Genomic DNA, 26,370 nt, shown 5'->3' with positions numbered 1-26,370 from the left:
CCTAAATAAATACTATGCTCAGCTGAAGCTATGGAGATGAGCTGAAAATAGGTAGAATGCACTATTTTCCTTTATCTTGTACACGAAGTACTTCCTGTTCACATCGCGCTTTTTATACGCTAAAGTCATAGTGCATTAGTAAAGCACTGTTCCTTTTTCCTAATTATGCAGTATAATTGGAAATTGTGGGCAAATCTCCTAATCTCCATAGTGACAGCAGAACATTTATCTAATTAGTAGTTTGCCTTTTGGCATTACTTTGAATAAATTAGCATTTCATTTTATATCCTGTGCTACTGGGAGAAAGTTTCCCAGAGCAGTATTTAGTCTTTCTTCTCTAAGGACTTATATTAAATTAGCATAGGTTAATAATATCCTTTGTACCCAGAAAGATGTTGAATAGTAATACTGTTGTTATTCTTAATGTCTGGGAGCTGGGCTTGGAGGTTCTTTTCTTTCTTTAATCCCCAGGAGTTAAAGTGAAAACTCATGTTCGCATTATTTGAGGTGCTTACTCTTTCACCAGGGGGTTAAAAAAAAAACAACAAAAAAACACAAGTGGGACAGGCTTAAGTACAACTTCACCTCCTCCCTCTACTCTTTCCATTTCTACAGAAGATGAACTTTTATTTCAAGATGTAAACAGTGCAAAGCACAGTGGTGTCGGCTAATTCGAAAGTTGTGTTCTGTCAGTAGTTACATGCTGAAAAATAGCTCTTGTATGATATTTCCATGGCAGCCCTGAGAAGATTAACAGTATTCTTTTCTTGCATATAAAAATCAGTGATAGGAAATTGGATAATTGATTTCTCTGGATGTCTATACCAGAGAAGTGTGACTTCCTGGGAATTACTGGAAGCCTTAAATTTTGATGGGAAGTTAATACAGGTGGTTTGTCATAGATGAATTCTCCCTGGTTTACTTTTCTAGTGCTGAAAGGAAAACAGCCAGAACAACTACAAAAAAAGATGAGTGTGATAAAGGGTTGTAATTACCTTTCCTTGAGTCATTAACTTTGTTGGACCCTTGATGTTGTTTTGACCAAGCGTGATCTAGTGACTGTGTACTTGGGGTTGTATAAATTATGTAACACCACACATTCTCTATTCCCTGTATGTGTTTGTTTTAAGAAGATCTTGTCTGTGGACATGAAAAGGGGGGATGCCTACATTAGAGGTGTATCAAACTAATACTAAGATCCAATCTGAAATTTGTTTTACAGCTTGATGACTGCACTCTTCAATTGTCCCACAATGGTACCTATCTGGACTTGGAATCCACTCTGGCAGAACAAAGAGATGAATTGGAGGGCTTCCAGGAAGATGCTGGGTAAGTAAATGTTTATTGAATTCAGATAAATAAGCATGCTTCTCCAGAAGCATTAACATTTCAGGAGTTTTTGTGGTTAACTTGGTGCATTTAGGTCAACGCAGAATTTTGTCTTTTCTGTTCCTTTCCTTTACAAGCATGTATGTTCCTCTCTTTCTGTGATCAAGAATCTTATAACTGTACTGAAAAGAAATGCCAGGGTGACTGCCTTGACAAGTCTAATAAATCAATATATGCTTTGAAACTTGGTAAATGTTTTGTTATAACCCAGATCTTGCCCATCTTCATAACAACCAATGTAGGAGATACTGTCAGTGGTGTTCTTGAAGTTATTAATTCAATTTATTTTTGCCTTGGAATTTAAATACTTGTATGCTCTTGAAGAAAACTTGTACTGACTTTTCTGAGTTAGTGCTTGCACATGCCTGTTGCTATGGCATGGCTTTCCATAAACTCTGTGATGAGAATCAAGAATACAAAAAGGATTAGAATCTATTTGTGTATATGCGTACATATGCACGCATAAAGCTTGCTATTTAGAAATATCTTTTCTGGGCCTTTTAGGTGATTGTCTTGTTCAGGATGTATAATCACCAGATAGATCTAGAGCTATTTTTGCCTTGTTAGTTGCTATATTGGACTACCTAGTTGTTAATAATTGCATGGGTGTGTTTTGGCATAGACTTTGTGCATGTGAGTAATCTAGCTGTGCTGGAAGAAATTAACTACATTCTTAATTGATCAGGGGTTGTTAGCATTAAGATGTAACCCTTTTGCTTTTAAGGGTTTATCTACCTTCCATGAGAGCTCTTACATCTCTGATGAATACTTCTTAATCATTTTTCTGTTTAAATTTTTAAGCCAGCGATCAGTTGGCACTTTTCCTCTGGGACTTCTCATTCCAAATTGCATGCAACTTTCTTTTCACCTTGGTTTTAATTTGTTTCCTTTGGGCATTTTTAAGTCTATGATATAAATTGTTACTGAAACAAATCCTCTCTGTAGTGGCAATCCTAGGGGCAGAATAGAGAAGGATGTGGAAACAACAAACTAACCCCCAAGCCGAACATGTGAAACTGTGTTTCTTGGAGTTGTGTGTTTACTGCGTTGATCTGAAAAAACGATTATATTATTGTGTATTTTACAAGTGTGTGCAGGCTTCCTCCTAATTGTGTAACCAGTTGTCAGTCAAGCAACTGAATCTTCCATTGACTCCCAATGTGAAGTGTACTGGGAGTTCCTTCATTCCTGTGCCAAGATGAATAGAGAGATAGGAGACAGCATATTGTGGTACATCATAAAAGCTTGAGATACAAATTACTATTGCATGAGTTATGTGAAATGGAGAGAACAGTGTGTATCTGTTGTCCCATATCCTTTTTTTTTTTTTTTTTTTTTTTTTGTGTGTGTGTTCACTGAAGTTATTTGCCTGGTAAATGTGGGTGGATGGGAAGTACTGTGTTCTCCTGCTTCAGCTGCATGCTTTTAGTGCAACAACAGAACAGTCTGCTAGATGCGGCCTATTTTACTGTTGCGACCCATCTGATCCCGCGGTCTGTTCTACAGTCTTCTTTCAAACCTGCTTTCCTTGTCATTAAAGTAAATAGTGTGGATGCTGGTAGTTGGAAGAGGCTGTAGAAGTAAGAATGGAGAGAAGGAACATTGAGGTGTGTTCTGTGGAGTAAAGCAGCGAGCAAACAGCATGTGAGCAGAAAGACACATGCCTTGTTGCAGAAGGGGTGAATGCATGAGGGGATGCTCCCATCAGTAACTTTCCTGAGGTGCCTGTAGTTAGAAACAAGCCATATGCTACTTCCATTGTATGATCTTAAGCATGTACTTTACTTGCAAGGCTGCTGAAGGATGTGGGGGTTGTGTTTCCATTTAATTGTTGTGAGGCTGAGAGTGTTCTAGATCCATCTTCCTCCTCTCTGCTTATAGGTACCCCATAACTTTCAGGCTGGAGCACCAAGAACTTACCATTTTGGTTGGATGCAGTACAGTAAAGTACAAGACCTTGCATTTAGGGGCAGTTGGCTAAAAGGCAAGCAGGTACTGCTGGTCAGGCAGAAAATGAGATAAAAGGGGTATTTGACTTGTCAATAGCTTTGCAAGAAAGGAGCTGATGTTTAAGGGAACTGAAAGCTGGAAGCAGTGACTATAGTGCTGTGAAAAGGTAAGGAGAGCCTTAAGGTAAGGCAGGCATTTAGCCTGTGAAATCCAATGAATTTTCCATGTTCAGTATTGGTTAGGCTTCATCTGGATTTCTGCATCCTCCTGTAGTCTGTGTTTAAAGAGGGAGTAGGAGGAAGATGAGCAAGATCAACAACCAGAATTTTAGGAATCTGTGAGGTAGCCTTCTTGTAAGACCTAGTAGCTTGGTTACTTAAGAGTAAATATAACTCCAGTATTTTCCAGTAAAAATAAAATATTCTAACTATGAAGTAGAAAATGTAAGCAGGAATGTTGCCCTCTGTACCAAGTTTCTGGCAAACTAAAATCCATTCTGGGGACTTGTGGCTCTGATCTTTTGCTCCTGCAGAGACCAAGGCACTGAGCTGGAAAGCTCCTGAGCTGCAGTCGGCTGAGAGCATTTGGGGGCTTAGTGGCCTGCTTTCAGTGAAAGACTGGCTGCAGAAACCACTTAGTCTCTTTCTTTCTCTCTGGGTCATTTCAAGGTCCTGCTCTTAATCTTCAAAGCTTTTAATTTTCTGAGATTAGGCTACCTCAGGATCTACACCTTTACCATTGCAGAACTGTTGTGCTCATCAGGGTCACTGAAGCTTGCTGAACTCTGAATGAAGGATTTAGTAGCTGGATATTCGTAGCTTCCCCCCCCACCCCCACTGTTGTTATTTTTTTAAATGTTTGGTCCCAAACATCTATTAAAAATAACCAGAATATTCTGTTACTAGTTTTCAGGAACTTCTCCCAAAGTATTTAAAAACAAAAAAAAACAACCAAAAAAACCCCACCATACTCCTAAAAGGAGTTTTGGAGTTAATGATGAATTCAGCATGAAGCACTGACTTTTTTTTTTTTTTTTTTTTTTTTTTTTTTTTTAATGGGAAGTGTTCATTATGTGTTTCCTCTCGGAAGAGTTGGGTAAAGATATTGGAAAAACTGGAATTATTTTCCTTCAGGAGGAAAGAAAAAGTGGTGATTTGGCAGTTTTGTGTAGCTGTAAATAACAGGAATAAGGAAATCATGCACCTGTACACAAGTTAAATAAGTAAAATATCTTCCTTTGCTTAATAAGGAGGGAGATAAAGCAGAGTGCCTAGAGAAGCTAGGAGAAAGTCCCGTTCCCTGGAAGTGTTAATGATTGGGGTAGATGAGGCCCTGGGCAGCCTGATCTGGCAGGGGCGGCAAGCCTGCCCATGGCAGGTCTTTGGAACTGGGTGCTCTTTAAGGTCTCTTCCAACTGAAGCCATTCCGTGCATATAATAAAAAATACTCTTTTGGATAGTTCCTCTTCAGTCCAGGATAGTTGAAACTTTTTTGGGGGGCTGGGGTGGGAGGAACCCAACACAAAGGCAAGTTGCTTTTAGTCTGTAGGACTAACTTTGAGCTAAATGCAGGCTGAGACAGGAGACTTTTCTTCAGTCTGCAAATTTAGATACATAGCTATGGGATGTATTTTTATGCAACTTTTGCTTGGAACACTGAGGATGAACAGCAGTGTGGCCAAACTGGGAGACAAAGTCAGTTGGAGTGACTGGTGACCTCCTTGCTTTTCAAGTTTGGCATGTATTTGTATTTTTCTTACTGTCCTAACATAAGTTATTTTGTGGCTCCCTAATTGTGTAAGGAGGTAGTGTGGAGGTAGGCAGAATCAGCTCTGTTTCTTTAAGGTGCCTGAAATAGATAATGGTCTTTTACTCAGTTTACTTGTGGTCTTGTAGGATGAGCAGGTACTCTCAAGAAGTGTATGTATTTAAATGAAAGTATAATTGTCTGAGTTTTTATAGGCATGTCTTAACAGACCCTAATGGTATCAAACAAAGTAACATAGTCCTAAATCACAGAGTACAAAAGCTCTTTCAGATAGCATGCTGCAAGCAATGGGGATTTCCTTAGGGAATATGTTTTTGAGGACCTTTATTTAGCAGATTGTTTTGAAGTTCTTCTGACAAATCACTTTGCTGTTCTTTTATTTTACATCTTTTAGACTCCTTGGCTCAAACTGATTCAGCTAATTGAACCTCAGTGTAATGTATTTTCTTACCTGCTTAGACTTTGCAGATAATATAATATAGCTGTGAAAAACTTCTGTCACTTTTTAACAGGAAGAAATTGGGTGATGCACTTGAAGGTCGACTTAATTTTTGTTTAACAAAAATGATGTGATTTGTTTCTTGAAGCCACAGAGCAAACTAGTAGATTGTACACTTGCTTTGTATTAATTTGGACAGTGTATTTTTACTAGTGTACTGATGGAAGACTCCAGTTTTGTTGTCTTCTGTAGGTTTTCTCAGTTCAAATAAGAAAAATAAGGGAGATGCCTATGGAAGTTTGTTATGGTGTTATTGCAAACTGCAGGGAATGGAATGGCTCACTGTAATGGTTTATTTACCTTTAGAAAAATGCATTTGATCATCTGAATTTTGATACATTTTTTGATGCTTAGATGTTCCTCTGACAAAGTGCTGAATCTGAAAACACTAGTGGATGATTGCGATAAATGCTTGCATAAAAGAAATATTTTTGGTTTAAAATACTGTTGAGAAAATCTGCTCTTCATTGTGAGGGCTGGAAGTTTATTAAGCTGATGAGTATCTAGAGCAGGTGGAATTTGTATTTTTTTTTCTTGTATTTTGCTTAAGGTGTTCTTCATATGTCATGTAAAGACAGAAAACCTCTGCAAAGAATGCAGAGGTTCAGAAATCTGTAGGAACTCAGTACTGCATGGTGCAGACCAACAAAGTGACTCAAATGACAGTCTTTGATCCCAGCCCTCATAGGCTTTGAATAGCCTGGTGTGCTCAAGGAATTTCCTCAAGAGAAATTTCCTCTGCTGTTCATTATGCTCTTTGATTAGAGTCCAGATCTATTCGGTTTGTCATGCAGCTGAGAGGTTACAGTAAGTTTTGGAAAATATAGGACTTTCTATAGGGCAACAGTATTCCAGTCTGCGCTGTATCAGGTGAAAATGTTGAACTGCAAGTCAATGATTAGCTGAAACTGTACTGTTGCATAACAAATTGCCATAAAGTTTTCAGGTTTTTAATTAAACTGTTCTGGATGTAGAAGTTACAGCTCTTTTGCTCTCCTCCCTCCTAAAGTTACAGAGCAATAGCTGTTCCTGCCCATGTTCTTGAAACTTTAAGTAGCTTTTTAAAGTCTTTAGTCCTAAGAGCAATTGTTTATCTATTTAAATAAATAAATCAGATGGAACATTGGAATATTTAGAAGGAACTGTAGATATTTCTTAATTTTTTTTGTAACAAGCAATCACTGCAAATACCAAAAGTGCTCTACAGTTTGGATTTGTCTGATACCTTGGGTTTTTTGTTTATTTTGAAGGAGCTTGACCCTTGATTTTAGATCTTGTGATAGTCAGTATTGAATCAGCTGTGTCTTCTGCTTTACCCCAAAGTTTACTCACAGCTGTGCCGCAGAGGGAATTAATCTGTATTGGAGTGCTTTTGGAGACTGTTAAAGATCTGCTCTTGCTGTGATCACCACTGGTAAATAAATCTGCTTTTGTAGTGCATGAGTACACAAAATGTGTGTTTTTTTTTTTGTAGCACTTTTGTTCAAAAATTGATCACACTGCAAAATGTATTGCTAAAATATTATTGTGCTTATCTCTCTCCCAGACTGTTGTATACTACATGAAGCACTGAGACGAAAAATGTTGAGTGTTTCTTCCAGCTGTTCCTAGGTCAATACTTTCTAAAAGTCTAATTTAGCAATCAGATTTACTTATGCGTATTGCTGAGGAGCCCAATACTTTAAGGTGGAAACCTGAATAAAAGAAGTTTGTGAAAACAACTGATGCCAGCTGTTCTATTTGAAAACAGTTAGCTTGACTGTCAAAGTAAACTGGTAGCTGCTTTTGTACTCTACCGTCACTGATGAGGTTATAAAGCAAGCAACACTCCAGGCTTGGAAATTTGTGTCTCTTCACTGTGTGTAGAGGGAATCCCTTCCTTTCTCAATAAACAGATAATTTGGTATTAGGTCTGCCAGGAAAGGCTGTAGAGCAGCTTAGAGGTTGACTCCTGCTTTGATAATAAGGATAAATCTGAGGATTCTGAGGATCTCAACTTGGAACAACAACCTTCAGGAAGATGTTGTGCACCCACTGTCTGCTGCTGCAGCTGACTGGCATCTTTGCTCAGCATGTACTGACAGCCAAGCAAGCTTGTGATGAGTAGTTAGTAAAAGGTGTGAATTTGCTATACCTCCTATTCTATGCAACAGTTCATGTGCTTGCTCTTGCACTACAAAGTAGGTTTGTATAAGTAAGTTCACACTCATTTATACTATGAGAGTTCATCTGTCTGTGCAATTGGTGTGTGGTTTTTCTTATTTCCTTTACCACGGACTAAACTAAGGTAATAATCTGCTTCTGTTTAAAAAATAAATACTAATAGTCCTGAATTTAACTTGCAGTGGTGAACTAACAGCTTAAACCGCTTCAAGTCTGGGACTAGCAGAGTCTCCTGTAATGAAGCAGTGCAAGTAGTGACCTCTGCCAGGTCACTACTATTTGTTTTTTCGTGTTTACTGCTCAGTAATTGTTCCTGCTAATGAAGCTATTAGTGGCCCAACGATAAATACAGCCTATTGTCTAAATTAGATTAATATGGATAAATAAGTTTTGGAGGGCAAAATGCTGTTTAAGATCTCATATGTCATTTTATGAAGTAACTTTTGCCAAATATGAAAATAGACAACTTCTAAAAAGCAGAAGGTAAAGCCAAAGAAGTGATTCTATCATTCAAGATAGAACTGGTATACATGTATTTATTATATATATATATAGTGTTCATATCCTTTTGCAAAGTAGGACAGTTTTAGAATGGTTATTGCTGATTATGGTTAAACTAAGTGCATTCTGAGGAAAAAACATAGCAGTCTGGTTAAGCTAGACCCCAGTGTGGTCAGAAACATCAGAGGAACTCTGCCTGAAGAGGTGGAAGCACCGGGTGATTCAGCTGCAGGAGATTTTTGTGTATGCTATTATTTGCAACATTTTGCTTATCAGATTTTCTTTTTGGGTATGTGCTGTGCGATTGAAATGATTTATACATGAATTAGTCAAATTAGATTTTTTTTTTTAAAGGAAAGTATGAACGTGCGTTGTCTTTCTACTTATTTTCTGTTCTTGTCCAATGATCGTTGCTTTAGTCAATGCGTTATTGTCTAGAAATGCTCTGAATAAAAACTGTGTGAATGACCAGATAATTTGCAAAACAGGATGTAGACATGTTGTCACTTCACTCAAGACTGTTAGGTGGAAAAAGTGAGACAGGGACAGAAAATCCTTTGAAGTCATTTAAAGGTGAAATTTGTGTTTGCCTCCAAATGCATGCTGTACCGGAGAGAGCTGTTAATGTTTTCATCCATTTGTAGAGTATTCGAAGTTGAATTTCAGTGTTCAACAAACTTGCTTTTGCCTCCTGAGCTCCTTTGTTATTTAACAAGAAGAAAGGGAATGTGATGCTTGGATTGATAATGGTGATTTGTGAAGAACCTCAGGTTATTTATTTAGATATAACTTGGTGATAACTTTCAGAAGATTCTTAATTTCTCTCTCCATGCACATGTTGCTCTCTTAGCTTTTATGCAACATTAAAAAAAAAATCAGAATTCTTTTTTTTTGTGTGTGTGTGTCTCTTAGATCTACAATAGAATGGAGAAGCCTATCTTTTTGAAACTGCAGTCTAACTATTCTTAGCAGCCTTGAAATCAGAACCTCGGGTTTATGCTGTCTGACTAATGGGAGATTAAGAAACACTTTGCTTATTGTGTATGAGCTGGCTTGCCTATCTTTTTTTTTTTCTTTAAAAAAAAAAAACAAAAACAAAAACAAAAAACAGAATACCTGATAGATGTGAGTGCAAAAAATACCATCCTTCATGTGCTCAACAAGGAATAGCTTGTTTTCCACTGATGCTGAGTAACTTAAACTATGAGGCAACTGACTGTGAAGCAATATTGCATTGCAGAAGTGTTCTTCAGTGTCTGAAAGGTGTGTGCAAGTGAAGATGGACATGCATAGGTGCTGAAATAAAAATGTGAAGAGTAGTAGCATAGATAACATACATTAGAGAAAGTCTGTTGCCACACCTTTGCTTCTGATGGTGTGCTGTTCAAGTTCCTCTCCAAGGAGTCAGTGGCTCACTGTGCTTAGGGATCCTTGTTGGGAGCTGTTCTCATTAAGTTACTCCTCTTGAAAAACATGGATGTGATTATTGGAGGAGGTTGATGGTATACCACGAAACCTGAGTGCAATGAGAAGCTGTCAGAAATTATGAAGCATATGTTCTACATGTGTGCTTTGAAAGCTTTCCACTAAAAGCAGCGTCTGTGTTAGGTAGGTTTTCATAACATTTAGATCGTTATGTCAGGCGGTAGTAGATGCGGAACTGTTATATGGTAAGTTGGCAGGTTAAGCTGGCTTTATATGCTGGCCAAATCTTAAAGCATTTTCAATGTTTATTATTGATAGATTCACTCGGTTACTAAATAGAGGTTAATTTTTATCCAGCCTAATGAAAGTGAAGTGGTAACAGCCATAGCAATAGTTAGCTCTGTCCAGTAATCTATTGTGCTTGCTTTGCTTGTGGTTATGAAGGATGTTGAAAATAACATCTGATATTTCAGCAGATAAATGGGTGCCTATCTGATCTAATGATTTCTGGTTCAGAATTGGTCTTGGTGTGAGGAATTTACTGATACTAAGCCTGTATAATGTGGAAGACCAATCACGGCCAGGAAGGTTTGAATGCTGGGGTGTAGAAAGCTTTACTGTGTAATAACAACTGAAATTACTGCCATCTTGCTTCTTCATCGGTGTTTGTCAGTATCCTGTTTTAGGGCTTTTTTGCCTTTCTCTTTTGGTGAACCTGAAGAGGGTAAACTTGTCTCATGTATACAGTTTTATGTGTAGCGTTTCACAAGTTACACACAGTCTGCAGACATGAGCCAATTACTCTTTGTGGCAGCCCTCTGAAGCAGGATGGGGAAGCATGGATGTGAGGAGGTAGGATGTAAGCTGTCATTCCCCCCATGTAGTAGAGCAGTGGGGAAGATGAGGTCAGTACTCTGAACTTGGGATCCCTTTGCAACTGTTTTCAGTTTGCACTGAAACATCTAGAATTTGACCTGAGACATGCCCAGTTGAGATTTGGAGGAACTGCCACTTCCGAAGTTTAAAAAAACAAACAACATAAACTTCTGTAGTTACTATGTCTAATAGCAATAATGAATCCAGTGTCAACATGAGAACAGTTGAAAACTCACTTATGCTGTTACCTTATTGGAGCAATTTTTAGAAACCTGATACTCATTTACATGTGTAAGTTATTGCAGCCCTGAGATGTTGCCTTTGAGGATGGGTATTCTAAGATTTCCAACAGCTTTTTGAATCCCAAAGAGCACGTGAAGCTGATAGCAGTTCTACTGATTGGATGCTGTGTTAATTCTTTCATTGTCTTGTAACTACATCTGACCTAAAGACCTTGTCAGAACTACTTCCCATTTCCAGAAGCTTCAGAAATAACACAAAGAATGATGTACACAGAGTCACAGCACCTTTGTTGTATGCCTTTGAAGACAAGACATGTCAGAATGAGGCATGTCTGCCAAGAAAGGGTGATTGAAGAGAAGTTTTCTGGAGTGAATCTGATGCTGGGTGGGGGATGTAGCAAAGAGTAGGGTGGCAGTTTACAGTTTGTGTTGCTGTAGGTGCTTTAAGAGTCTTGAGCGCCCTTTCTCTAAAAGAGAGAACTTCCATGAAGTTTTCTGGCAAATAACATAGATAATTCTTTTTTATTATTATTTTTTATTTTTTTTTATTTTTTTGCTTTGAATTAATGAGAAATAGGTGAGGAAGAACCCATCATCTGGAAAATGATGATTTTGTTCTGATTAAGTTACTGGCAGGGAAATTCTGGTGGTCTAAAGGTTGAAGCCTGAAGTCTCTCAGCAGTCTCATAAAGCATGTAGCTGAGGATGGCTGTGCTGTTTTTTAATTTGCCTCTGACTTCTGTGTAGTGCTGAGTCCAGGGTTAATATAATTCAAGACTGCATTTGAGTTTGTTCTAAAAATAGTTTTACTTCTGGCATGTTTTCCCACAATAAATTATGTCTTTAATTTAACAGAAAAGAGGGATAATATGCTGCTGTACAAGTGGAAAATACTTCTGGCTTTCCTTGCCTTTCCTTGCCTTCCCATAATTCTATTGTGTGAGCAGGCTTGGGTGAGGAGGCAATGTGCTGCCCATGACTAGATGCCAGCTGACTGGCACCTAGGAATAAGATAATGGTGCTCTTTTCCAGATTGAAAGGAAAACAAATGAGGACTGTGGTGGCATATTAAGACAGTCGTTCTGTTTATGACAACGATGAAACTGAGACAGTAAGGGAGAGCTCAGTTTTGTTTTGCTGCATGAGTAGTACATCTGTCTGTATCACAGAATCCAATGATTTGGAGTGGAGGGGACCTTGGAGTTCATCTGATTTCTATCTTCCACTGCTGGCTGAGTTGCCAACCACTACATTAGATTCCTCATCTTCTGGGGATGAGATATACACAGAACTGATAAGCTTTGCAGTCTCTTCTGGACCTTCTCCAACAGGTTCATGCCCTTCTTATATCAGGGGCCTCAGAGCTGAGTTCAGTACCACAGGTGGAGTCCCACAAGGGTGGAGGGGAGAGGTAGAACTGCCTCCTTTTGACCAACTATCTGCACTTGTTCACAGCAGTGTAGGATATGCATTATGGCCTTGAAAAATTTGCTCAAATACCTTATCCATGATAGCTTGAGCAACTTCTACCTTGACCTTGAATTTTCTTTTTATATTTGACTAAGTTTAAAGTATTTCTATGAAAATTGCGTGCCATCACTTGGTATTTCTTGAGTACAGATTTATAGAGAATCCTTATGAGGGGTTGACTTTGTTGTGGTTTCCAGATGCCCACCTAGCCACAGTCCCTATCTCAACAAGATGGAAAGAATGCAAAATGAAATAGCATTTTGGGTGTGGTGTTTTGTTGTTTTTGTTTCTGTTTGTTATGATTTACCAATAACTTTAAGGACAAAACAGGCTTATGGCAGACCAATTTATTGCAAATTAAATTAGACTTATGTTGTAAGGAGCAAAGATAAATCCACAGCACTGCCTCTCATCTTTTTTTCCCCTAAGTTCAATTAAATTGAAGTTTCTTTATCCCTTTCATATGTTTTTCTTCTCTTTTTAGGAGAGGCAAGAAGCACAGTATAATTTTGAGGACCCAGCTGTCAGTGAGAGTCCATGCCTGTATTGGTAAGTGAAGTTTTATGTAACTAAAAAAAAGAGAAGGAATAAACAAAATGGTCTCTTGAGAAGCAAATCTAGCGAATGTGCATAAGCTTTGCAGTGTTCTAAGGAAAAGGTAGTGTGCTATTAAACCTGTTTCTTTGTGTTTGCTGTTTGCTAAAGTTGTTATATTGGTCACCCTTTAAGAATGTTAAACAGATCAGAGATATATAATGTTTGACAGTGAAGTGTGATGGTTGTGAGTGCTCTGAAGAATCTTAGATTCTGTCATTCTACTGCCTTTGTATATCCCTAGAGAAGATTACATTCTGAACTGTGAAGGAAGTCTGAACTGTTGTTGACAGTCAGCTAGCTACAGCATTTTAATAGCATGGACTGTTTATTACTTCAAGGTATTGTGGATCTTGGCCATTTATTGCCGTCTTCATAGTGTTGGTGTCTTGGAAGAACCCTGCTAAAAACACTGTTATCACAAGGAAAAGTTCGAAGTAATAATACGTGTCATAAGAGCTTTAAGATTGCAGGAATGGAGGCAGTTGTACTGTGATAAGACTAATGTTCTCCTGTATTCTGTACGTTAACACTCAGTGTTAATCTAAAGTTAATGTTCACATTCAGGTAATGTTATGAGGGATGCTATGGGCAGATGATTTATTATGTTTGCCATAGCTGCTTGTTTTGTTTTCAGCTCTTCCACAGCAGATTCAATGCCCTAGTTGTCTACTTTGTGTTTAATCTTGGTTCATTAATTCTCAGCTGAAGCATTAGAATACAGACACTTTCCTTAACACGAAACTTTGACTTTCATTTATTTCCACAGTACTGTTGTTGTCAGAGGGTTCAGGCTTTAAATACAACAGAACTTCTTCCCCTGCCTCCAGGAAGCGTTATGAAATGGCCTTTATGGGAATTTGAATTGAGCAAAAGCAACCTACAGAATTCCTCAAATACCTCCCATTGAGAGCAAAATTTAGGCTTCATCTTGCAGGAACAGATTCTCCTTTACTACGGTTGATTTGAGCAAGCCTACTTGTTAAGTGTTAGAGGAGAAACAGGGATGGTGCAGAGTCTAGGATGACTTTATAAATATGAATGAAATTACAAACGGTTTAGGGAAACTTGTTCTTGTTGGATCTAGGAATGTCTTTGGCAAGACAGACCAATGCAGCAGTGTCTGTCCTGAATTGAGGTTTTAAAAAACACTTTTCTTTTTTCATTCTTTCCTGGAGTGCAGGAATCAGCACAAGGTTTTGAGATTTTTATGTGTGGTTGCTTTGTTTTAATCTGTTTGCATGTGAACTCGCTGGGGGCAATTAGGCCTATTACTGTGTATGTATCGTAGTTGTTCCTGTATGAAAGCGTATTTCTTTGTCAGGTGTTGTTGTACTCTGGCGGCAGTGATGCTTTTAGGGCTGAAAGCAGAGGAGCCAGGCTGCAAAGCTCAAGTCCAAATTCAGCCTTCTGGAACTGGAGTGTGTTTGTATATGGGTTTTTTGGCTTGGTTCATTACAGGCTTAAAAGCCAAGTCAAGTGCAAGATCTGTTTCTAATTTCCATCCTCTGCTGAAGTTTTGATTTCTAGGCTTCCATCCTCTGCTGAAGTTTTGATTTCTAGGCTAAATCTTTGATTGAAAACCTGTAACTTGTAGTTTCTTTCCTCTTCTGTGTTTCTACATACCGAGTATGTCTTATTTTTTGTGTGAGATCGTTTGAGGCAGTCAGAAACCCTCTGCTGTTCTTAATACTGGCCTCATAGTGCCTGTTCATCAGAGTTCTCATGAAATAGAGGGGTTGTTTCACTGACACTGAGTACTTTGCTTCCTTTTGCATGTACTTTCACATCAGTTGCCTGTTAATTCTTTTTTGAAATATATTCCACTTTCAGTATAATTTCTTATGCATTACATGTGGAGCAGAAGTTAGGAGCTGGAGTTATTTGAGACTGTCACATGGAATAAAAACCTCTTGCTTTGACTGTTTTCTTTCCCTTCTGCCAGTCTGCACTGGAGTTATGATTGTCCTCACAATATCCCTGGAAAGCACTGTGTTTGGAAATGTCACTGCCTTTGCAGTGTCAATGCTGTCTAGCTAGGGCTGCTTTCTGAGAAGTCATAACATGTCCTGTAGTGCCCTTGCCTCAGAGCTTCCTGACATTTTTGCTTTGAAGGCTTTATTTTGCTTTAGAGAAATAGCTTTCATGTCATTAAAGCTCCCATTTGGAAGTTGTACCAATGCATTTTCATCTCTCCTAGTATATTATAGCTCTAAATTGTGGGAAGTACACAAGTGTTTATGTTCTAATGTCCAAGTGGAGCATTAGTAACTTCACTTCTCTGGGGAATTCTCATGGATTTTAGTTTCAGAGAATGTATTAACTACAGACCAGTATTTAATATGACTTTGAGTTTTTGCAAGTTTCAAGTCAAGTCTGCAATTTATGGAGGCGTTGTGGTGGTTTTTGTTGTTGTTGTTGTTCTGTTTTGTTTTTAGCAGTACAAGGAAGGGATAGAGCATAATAACCTGAGTTTAAAATTTGTTAGGGAATACTATTTTCTACTGTATTGCACACCATTCAAATCCAGAGCATTTCAGCTTACTTTAATCCATTGATATTTATATTTCTATATTTATCTCAAGTTGAGTTTGTATTATATGCCCAGACTAAGGACTTTCAGCACCAATGAATAATTTATTTTTTAAATTATTCTCTTTATTATTCTCCTATTTTGGCTTGATCCTGGTTAAAATGTCAGTACTAATTTAAGAATGTTTTCAGAGATAGGACTTGAGTGTTCTTACACTGATATTTAGAGTTGTCTTTCATGTGAAGGGATTTGGCAAAAACAGATTCCATGAACAAAACTAACTGAAAATTATAGAGGCACTCTTGCACCTGTTGATGTTAAGGGTTCTTAGTGGAGGAAGACCAGCTCTTAAATTGCATGGTGTAAATTGCTGCTGTTATGGCTTCCCCCCCCCCCCCCCCCAAGGCTCGTCAAATTTGGCCTTCTATTCTAGTTACATTTATTGTATCATCATATCATATCATAGTATCATAGTATTGTGCGAGTTGGAAGGGACCTTAGAGATCATCGAGTCCAACTCCCGGGATTCGAGCCCTCTGTGTAGCAGAGCAGCACTTCTACCCCCTGCTCCACAGGGGGGATTCGAACCCGGGCCCACTGGTGTTGCAGGCGGGAATTCTACCGCTGCGCCACCGGGGCACACAATTGTGTGTTTTGATTTTTATTGTGATTTAATACCCTGCGGGGAAAAGTCTGTCTGGTATTTTTGGCAGCCACGTGACTTTCCTTGCTTATATTCAGTTGTGCCTTAATGTTAATAAATTTAATTTGTAGATATGTAATGATTACAGGGCTAAGCTGAAGTCTTAATGACATCTACCATAAACAAAGGATGCAGGTCTCAAGTGAGAATACCACAGTACTGAAAATGTTTGCACCTGAAACTAAATTGAAGTCTTGAGTCGGGGTGACTCTTCAACAGAGTAGTTTTAAAGCCCCTGTGAAGCTGAAGCTCTGCTCTTCACTGTGTGGCTATTCGGACAGCTCTGCTTGCTGCAGCTGCTTCTACTACCTCACTGATGGTGCTTCACTTGTCTGGCCATTGTGTCTTAGTTGCTTCTCTAGGGAATCCAGAGAGAGGCAGCACCATTTGCTCTTGTGTACTTGCTTGCAGTATATAGCCTAAGAGAGTCCCATGTCTTGTTTTAAAACAAGGCCTTTAAAAAAAGGCATTAGCCTTTGCCTGTGAATCATCAGAAAAGTTGACAGCCCAAACCTTCTCCTTAATGCTGATGATACCCATGACAACGGCTTAGAATTGTTCTGACAGGAGAAAAAAAAGAAAGCGAGCTTTAGGTGTTAATACAATGTGATACAAGAAGAATGACAGTAATCGGTTTATGTCATTCTGGATACATGTACTGGCTGAGGATCAGTCAGAGTACTGTGGCTTGGAAGAAGAGCAGATAGTGCAGAGTGTACTGAATCCTACTTCTCATATCAGTTTATTATTTTTAAAAAAAGGGGGAAAATACTCAATTCTATTTGCAATGTTTTTGCATTATGAAATCTATCTTTTTGTGTGTGTGTGTGTGTGTTAATAACTTTTCCCTGTATTTATGCAAAATTTTGCTTGTCTTTGATAAAAATAATTTGTATAGATATCTGTGAGTATCAAGTGTTTTGCTTGAACCAGGTATATACCTAAACAATGTGCAAGCATAATACTGCAAGATTCTTATTAAATCGTAGAATTATAGAATCTTTAGAGTTGGACCCTCTGAAGGCCATCAGTTCAACTCCCCTGCAATGAACAGGGACACCACACTTAGATCAGATTGCCCAGGGCTTTATTCAGCCTGGCCTTGAAAGTCTTCAGGGTGGAGGCATCAACCACATTTCTGAGCAGCCTGTTCCAGTGCCTTTCCAACCTCACTGTAAAAGACTTTTTTTCCTTATATCTAACCTAAATCTACTCTCTTTGAGCGTGAAACCATCTCCCCTTGTTCTGTCACCACGGAGCCTGCTAAATGAGTGTTTCCTTCTTTCCTGTAGCTTCTCTTTAGATACTGAAAGGCTGCTATCAGATCACCTCGCAGCCTTCTCTTCTGCAGGCTGAACAGCCCCAACTCTCAGTCTGTCCTTGTAGGAGAGGTGTTCCTATTTCATCATTTTTGTGGCCCTTACCTGGACATGCTTCAGCAGGTCTATGTCTTTTTCTGTAGTGAGGAATCCACATCTGGATGCAGTGTTCCAGGTGAGCCTCACCAACACAGAGGGGCAAATAACCTCCCTTGCCCTGCTTGCCACACTTTTGATGCTGTCCAGAATACAGCTGGCTCTCTGGGCTGTGAGGGTGCCTTGACGGCTCCTGTCCAGCTTCCCATCTACCAGTACCCCCAGGTCTCTTTTGGCAGGCCTGTGCTCAATCAAAATGTATAATCTATCTACATTATTTGTCACTGTAACACTGGCCATAGATTATTTCCAAATATGTGGTCTAACAAAAACAGTTGCAGCTCTGCATGACCAGCCACTGTTTCTGGAGCACCTGCTTTATCCAGCAAGGTTAGCACCAATAATCTATCCTTTTCATGCAACTCTTTGGGTCGCCATGACATCATCTTATTCTTGTTATCTCTCATGAAATGGAATCATAAATATCTTGCTGAGCTCTTTTTGTCCTGTGATACCTGAGGGAAGCCATAAGCTAGCTGTAACTGCAGTGGAAACCAGCTGTTTTTATTTGTCCTTTAATAGCCAAAGTATGCATTTGATCATTTTTCTGTGTACAGTTTTGTCTTTTGTTTTTAATTATGTGGGCTCATGCATGTGTTACAGCAGGTATGTCCTGCAACTTTTCCTTCATGTGTTGAACCTTCCCTGTGCCCTTTTCTTTCCAAGAGCTTGAGCAGCAAATGCCTTCTCAGTGGAACCACAATGCTAAGACAGAATCATGGCTCAAGTCAGTAACTGTATCTGGCACTTTGTTACAGAGAAGATATATAGAACTGTTGAAAAAAACCAAACACATTATCTTTTCATAAGTATTGTACAGAAGAAAATAAGCTGATTTTTGGTTAAGAAAATGTGCAAAATTGTTGTACCTCATTCCCTGAGGGGGGTGGAATTAAGCTTGTGCCTACATCCCATCTTGCTGATACTTTACCACTTCAGATATGTCTTTCTACAGATATGACAGGCAATATGATATCTGTATGCGTGCTGGCATAGAGCACTTAAAGCTGAGATACTGTGAAGCTACTGTAGTTGATACTGCAGAATTGTCTGATATTGTAAGGGCACAGTATATTGAACCTAAAGTAACGTTTTTTTTCCCAGAAGTCTCCAAGTATCCAAAGTCTGTTTGGAACACTTTCTTAAAGGAAGCTTAATTCTGGCGTGAGGTCTTTCATTTCAGCTCTTCATTTGGACAAGTTGGATTTATATGCTCAGATGGAACTTAAAGGAAGAGAGACACTTTAGATTGTTTGAAGGGCATTTTTACAGTTTTCTGTTCAATGTGAGGCATTCCTAACAGAAAACTTTCAGTTGGAGAGAGAGAACATGTGGAGAACATTAGCAGTTCAGCAAAATGCACAAGTGATTTGGATTTAATTTAGAGGGAACAAAAGAGGTGCCTCAAGAATTTGTTTTCAGTTCTTTGCGCTGATGGTAATGGAGAGGTGAGCTGAAATTGCTTCATAAAATATCTTTGCATAATTGGGACAGAAGAAATGGTGATTAATGGATTTAACGGTGCTGTGTTACGGATCTGTACTCCTGATGTGCTTCCTATAATTCTTGCTGTAACTTGGTTAAAGTCCTGGCTTAAATAAAGATAATAATAAATGTGTTTATTGGATGTAAACAGACTTTCAAAGACATTTCCAAGTCTTTTTAATTTATTTTTCTTTAAGTTGGGCTTTTTTTTTTTTTTTTTTTTTTTTTTTTTTTTTTTTTTAGTAGCATAACATGAGTTCTAGTTAGTGTAATGCAGATGGTACTGGGGCCTGCTTCCAGATGTGACTAGAGATGTCTGGTTCAGCTTTTTTCCAATTTGAGTGAAACACAAAATAGCTGCGAAAGCCATGATAAAAACACTTTTTTGAGCTTTTTAGGATTATTTAAATTTGCTTTACTGAAAATGTGGAACACAGATGCTCTAAGTAGAATCCCACAGTCCCTTGATCAGATTGCTTTGTGAAAATCTATCCATATAAATAAACCTATGGTTATGCTCTTAAAAATGTACACCATTATGCTGAAATGTTAGACATCTTTGTTGTATTCCTAATGCACTTCTTTCGTCAGTCTCTTTTGTTGGATTATCTGTAGCACTTCCACATAACCTGTTATTTTCCTTCCTTGGTCTTCCCAAGAAAATTCAGAACCAGTTCTGTATGATTTCAGAAGGTTTTTCATATCAAACAGGGAAATTTCTGAGAATTCTCTGTGTATTTCATGTAAACTGTAATTCTTTAAATAGGCTCTGTAGCAAAATAAGCCATGGAGCAGATAAAGCCTCCCTGAGCAATAGGTTGCTGCTTTAAAGCAGTGAATTCCTGTTTTAAAGGAACTCATTCCACTTTTGAAAGGACTGCTGTAGAGTTTGCTAGTGGGATGCTTTTCTTGTCGTGGGATGCTTTGTGTTACAATGTGGAAGCTTATATGACTTGCACCTGAAAGAGCTATGGAAATTGAGCAAGAAGTCTGAATTGGGATACCTTCTTCATGACTTTTTAACACAACTTAAACTTCCATAGTAGTTTGCTTTTCTTGCCACTTGTTAAAATAAATAAATAAATTGCAGGACTTTCTTAAACAACCAAAAAACGGTCAGTTATCTTTAGTATGCCTTAAAGGAAATCAACTCTTCATAAAGCCAGAAATTAAGTAGTATGATGCTTTATTTCCTCTCCTTTCCACTGCTACAAGCCAACTTAAGCTTTTCAGATATTATAAAGCATCGTATTACTGATACACAGATTTTTAGTGTGCCTATTTTTATACTTAGTCTACTCATGCATCTTTCTGAAGATCAGGAAATTTGAACAGTATTGCTTTTAGTATTGCTCAGTACTTTAAGAGTACTTCTGCTAATGAAATTTCACCAAAGGGAGGATGAAGTTAATTAGTGAATTAACATGAAACTACTTAACCTTACTGCTGTTCAGTTTCTGAAATGTCTTACCTATAAGAGTGTTGCTATTGTCAAGGCTAGGTTTAAAATGTTGTAATTGAACGTCACTGCAAATTTAGCTTTAAAGTGAATGTAACCTTTAAAACCATTTTTAAGACTGCTAATAATGGTTGACAAAAATGCTTAACCAGTTTAACACTTTAATTCCCAATGCACTACGTGATGTTATGATGTGGAATATCAGTAACCAAAAATCACAGAACCATGACACTGTAAATACTTGGTAGGAACAGTACTATGTTCTGTGCTGGGTTTTGTGGCCAAAAATTGAGTATGTCAGTGGACAATCAAGATCTTTTTTGAACAATATCATAGATGTTATACTAAACTTTGAGAAATACTTGCCCAAACTAAATCAAGTCAGTGTAAGAACTCTCTGTGCATCTCTTTTATGACTGTAAAGTCTCAGTGGCCAAGGCTGGTCCACCTGTCTGCTACCAACAGACTAACTCTCATGCTGCAGATCTGTGTTTAAGGGATGAAGATTCCTTCACTTCAGCATCAATTGTATTTGATAGGACTTTTCTGTTCCCTCAGAGATTGACTTGTGCTCAGTCTGGCTCAAATCCCAACACTTCCAGCACTTGACTCTTGGATCATCTAGCTGGAACTGATGCAGCTTTATTTGCCATGGATGTTTCGGTGGGGAGATGTGGTTATAGCCTTTCTTAGCCTTTTATTGCAGAAATGGCTGACTTGGTTTCAGTATACCTTCTTTCTTTAGCTATTTGCGCTTCTGAATTTGTAGATCTTTGTATTGAAAGACAAAGCAGTTCTTAGTCTTTTGGTATGTGTTAAGTAAGCTGAACTCATCTTGTGATGGACTGAAGCACAGCAAATTCAAAGACCTCAACTGAAGGGAAGAAAGGTTAAGTTCTTGTTAAATAGCTTCAAATAAATTAGTATTATACGTAGATGAGAATGATGTGATTTGTGGTTTGTTTTGTTTTCTTTTTTTGTTTGTTTGTTTTGCCTGTGTCTAAACCTGTTCCATTTGGAGGATATAAACCAAATGTGTTCAGTTTTGATTATGTAGGTCACTCCAAAAGTAATGTCTTCTATTTATTTCCATGGAAGCTATGATAGACACAAAGAGCACAGTAATGCTATTTGATCATGCAAATTTCAGCTACAGAATACTTTCTCAACAGGATCACCATCTTTAGCTGTTAATTTTCACCAGTGACAAACCAGAGCCTGCACACATGCATTACTTTTAGATCATCCCCTGCAGTTTTTAGTAAACTGTGTGTGCTATTCAGGTCTATTTTAAGCTCTGCTCTGCAAAACTTTTTTAGAGATTCACTGGTTAAAAAATAAATTATGCACTTAAAATTATGGAAGAGAAATTAGGAACCACTTTAAAAGCTGTGAGTTTGAACTGGGAAGTACTGATATTTATTTTGGCTGTTATTCTTGCTTCTGCCTCTTAGTCACCAACTTGTCTCTAAGGCAGATGAGGGGCACTGATTTCACTCATGCTGAAAATAAATATGACTTTACCTCACTAAAATGTTCTAAGCCTCATGGGTGGAATTGGTTTGCCAATGGTCTCTAATCATGTATGCCAATGACTGCATTAATGTTAAATATATGGTTTCTCTGTTAGCTTTTATGTATAGGAGAAGAGAGATTCTTCACCTGAGGCTGCCTAGAGAGCCTATGGAGTCTCCTTGGCAGCCTTTAGGAGCCACCTGGGCAGCCTGCTCTGGGTAGCCTTGCTGGTGCACAGCTTGGAGCAGATGCACCCGGGGGCCCTGCCAGCCTTAACCATCCTTTGGGTCTGTCCTGTTCTGTTGTAAGATATAGTTTTGGGTTTCTTCAAAGAGCCATGTGGTAATTTTGGATGTGGCTGTAGTGCAAGTTGTGGCTTTCACTTACTAAAGTTTTTGTGGTGAGGAAGATATGGATTAGTGATACTTATTTTTTCTATAGTATACTTCTGGAGTAGTATGGGAGCTGCTCCTATTGTATTATGTTGGCCCATGACATCAGAGACAGTAGTATGGTAGTACCACAATGGGAACACTGGTTTAAAAAATAAAAGTAATAATAAATAAATCAGAGCTTTAGCGAAACCTTCCATATCCTATTTAATAGGAACAAAATACCAAACTGAAAATTCTATTATAGTATAGAAACCGTCTGGGCTACTTTTTCAATAGCAAATTACTGAGAGAGATCCTGTGGAGGAAATAGGAAAATGCTTCCTGCACGTTTTCTTTTGTAATGTATATTTTTCATTTGCTGCATGTCTGATTTCTGCTTTCTAATGAATGATTCTTATTCTGCTGTTTGACTACCACTTACCACAGATAAATGCATACTCAGGCCTTATGATCAATTATTTCTTGTTGGCTTAAATAAGAGAATGAATGCATGCCACTAAAGCACAGTCATAAGATGTGTGCTTCAGTCTACTTAGTAGTAGTAAGCAGAATATTCATTGATGTCTCAAAAACTGATGCCATTTGCTAACTTGTTGTGACCTCATTTCTGAGCTGAGTATATTAATAGCTTCTTTTCAAACTAGGACTGTGCTGCTTCAGTCCTTATATGTAATGAAAGGACACTTTTGTTGCCATCTCAGGGTCCATGTGGGTGGTGATAAGAAATACACGCGGTTTCCTGATGTAGTTGGACAATAGTTTTGTACAGATTATTAATTTTTCTTTCATATGTAATGTTAAATGTATTATCTCTAATTTAATAGTTAAGTTGCTCTCTGGTCTAGTATCTGTGTTACTTCCAAACTGCATGTTACACAACTTTTCATTCTGCCATTCAAGTTATATGTGCTGTTGTTGATTTCTTATCTTCAATTCTTTCATTCAGTATCATTTTTGTCTTTTTCACTTACAGCTGCTTTTATTTCTGTATAAATTGAGATGTTTTAATATGTATTTGGAATGAATCTCAACTTCTTTCCTTCATGAAAGAAATATCCCAAAGGCTGTAGAGCTTTATTTAAAATAGCTGGCATAGCTCCCTGATGTAATACGTTGTCTTCTGTAAAAGAAGTGAGATATCCATTCATATTCAACAACAAAAAAACAAACAAAAAACATGTACAGTAGTGCAGAATATGTCCATGGTGCCTTCAGAAGCATTTAGATAAAATACTTGTCTCTGGTTCAGGGTATGCCACAAACAGATGTGCTGAGTTGCCATTATGGCTTTGTACTTGTATGAGCCTGCTGAAATTGAAGATGTTGTGATGGCTTTCTGGAAAACGGAGAGATGGATGGAATTTTTTAGGCTATTTCATGGATAATGATGTAACCATTATAAGGTTTAATCTAGAAGATCTTGTTTATTTCACAGCTTTTGTGCTTTTCTAGTGTTACTTTGTTAGCTTCCCTTCCTGTGTTTGAAGGATAGAAATATCTCATTTAAGTCTTCTTTTTTCCACTTTAGGTCTCACACACACACTAAAAATTAAGATTCCAAAGAGGTAAAAATGACAGCTTCTTATTTAAAACCTAAGCAGAGGTTACTGGGAATGGATGGCATACTGTTTTACATAGTGGGATGTCACAAGACTTGTCAATTCATATTTAACCACTTGAGATGATCCTGGTATGTCTGCAGTTATATACTAGGCTTCTTTTAACCTTTCAGACATGAAATATTTAGCCCTGGTCTTACTCTTAAAACATGAACAGGAGCGCATTTGTAAACTCTATGCTTCAAAAATAAAAATAAATCTTGTTTCTGCTAGCTCATTTCTCACCGTGGCTGTTGACAAGGATTACATGTCAGCTTTAAGGGCTACTTGTAATTTCAGGACATCTAAACCTGGCACTTCTAGTTAGCTTTTTGCTATGCTGAGAAGGAAGGTGTGACAGTTGGATGGATTCCTTGCTCCTATAATCCTAAAATTAGGTTCACTGACTGTTCAGGAGCATGTTCAAAGTCAAATGCCACTAGAGAGATTTGCTTACTTCCTGGCCTCATGTGAAACACAGTTGTGAGCGTGGAAAGCTTCTTGGCATGCTGGGCATAGGAAGAGGTCTGGAGCAAGGATTTATAGCTCAGCCCATGTGGTTGCAGAGCTGGTTCTGCCAGGGCAAGAGCCTGGTGAGCTGTTCTGCACAGCAGAGGAAGATTGTGATGTCGGCCAGCTGTCAGGCCTTTTCTGTGGCTTGTTGGTTAGAAGAACATGCATGCGTAGTCCCTCCAACAGACGCATCAGGAGGCCTTTCTACTTTTGTCTTTTGCTGATGTACTGCAGAAAATTTTGCTAAAGAAAGCATGTTTGCATCATGCATAGCAGTACTCTGAAAATCTTTGGGTAAAGTCTTCATGTGGGAGTACTGTCACGTGTCATTCACTTCAGTGTTAATCAATTTCCAGTGTATTATGAATATTTCTGATCCAAGAAAAGATCAAGTGAGGAAATAGAAACCTCCTTATATCTATACCTGAGTTACTGTAGTGTTTTGGAGGTTGTGTGCTCTAGGAGACAAGATGGACTGCAGAGGTTCATACACGGCACAGGTGCATGCGTAAGCAGCCCTATGTACCCTACATAATACACAGTGGGGCACTACCAGCAGTCACGCTATCTCCTGGGCATTCTTTTAGAGATCAGTGATCACCAAGTTGCTCACAGGGAATGGGAAGGCACTGGGCTTTGAGTTTCCCTTTGCTGTAATATGCATAAAAAAAATAACTTCTAGGTGAAACTTTACTGCTGTATCATTGCCATGGATCCCCTCATGAGCCTCTCGATCACTCTTGACGTGCAACTTGGCTTCCGTTTTAGCCTCTAGGCACCCTCTATCCTTGGTAAATGGACACTGTCTAGAGAGTACTTCAGAGCATCCCAGCTGCATTCCTGCCCTGAATTGCTCTCCTTCCATTGACCATAAAGGGAACACTGGGAGAGAAGCTGCCAGGTTGGGGGGCTCATGTACTCACCATTGTCTCTGTTTTGTGTCTGTAGAGCCCTGACAGTCATTCTAGGGAGACAACAGTTTTCAGTGTAATCTGATTCTTCACCAAGCTTTGTAAATAGCTAGTCATTTATTTTCCCTAATTACTACCAGTGTCTAATATGCAATTGCTTTATGTGAGTATACTTACTGATATAACTCCTTTGAAATGAATTGTTATGGGAACAGTGTCTGAACAATTACCTAGAGGCAAAAATATAGCTTCTTTATTTCTGTTGTATACTTAATGACTACTTTTATTCATTTTAAAATACTCTGGGAAGAAACATCTGAGTTGGTTCTTAATCTTCTTTGCTCTCTTCCTAGGTTGCTATCTGTTTATGTCATATTGTCTATGTTGCACTGATGGCATTTACTGTAAATGGCCAAGTGGTGCTGGTAGCCCTGCTGATGAGAACTATGTTCAGTTTTTTTCTTCAGTATTCTATTTTTATAGCTAGATAAAATTTGTAGGCTGTCAGAGGGAAATTTGTGTATTCTGACTACATTTCTTGAGTGACCAAACAGGAAATCCCTGTATCAGTGATGGGCTGACATGCCCATTTTTATTTATTTATTTTTTTTTTTCAATAAATGAATTTTTTCATCTTTACTATCCAGCAATTGCTATTGATTATTTATTTTTATTTTTTTAATGCTTTATTTTGGAAATGCCTTAACCTTCCTCGTTACAACCTTCTAGCATAGTTTAAATGCAGTCAGTTCCTATCCTGCAAGGAAGGTATCTATCTGTTTGTGTGGCAGGACAGGACACACTTGGTTCATATGTTTGTATCTGTACGCACAGTGTGCATTATACATGCTTTTGTGCTGTTAAAAGCACCCAGTGTATGCACATTATGTGAAGGCACGAGGGAGGT

General features: G+C 38.3%; 1 protein-coding gene across 10 annotated transcripts in view; it reads left to right on the top strand.

The window, feature by feature from the left end:
* FHOD3 (formin homology 2 domain containing 3) overlaps nucleotides 1-26,370 on the top strand; it is a 363,466-nt gene that overhangs the window by 29,835 nt on the left and 307,261 nt on the right. For all 10 annotated transcript variants that reach the window (XM_072327321.1, XM_072327323.1, XM_072327320.1 and 7 more), the window contains exons 2-3: nucleotides 1,223-1,329; nucleotides 12,767-12,831. In XM_072327321.1, coding sequence (XP_072183422.1) covers nucleotides 1,223-1,329; nucleotides 12,767-12,831 — 172 coding nt within the window. The remainder of the gene's footprint in view (nucleotides 1-1,222; nucleotides 1,330-12,766; nucleotides 12,832-26,370) is intronic.

This window comes from Excalfactoria chinensis, chromosome 2 (assembly GCF_039878825.1).
Source record: "Excalfactoria chinensis isolate bCotChi1 chromosome 2, bCotChi1.hap2, whole genome shotgun sequence".
Classification (NCBI taxonomy): Eukaryota; Metazoa; Chordata; class Aves; order Galliformes; family Phasianidae; genus Excalfactoria; species Excalfactoria chinensis.
Note: the sequence above shows the minus strand (reverse complement) of the source record. Positions and strands in the feature narration are given on the sequence as shown.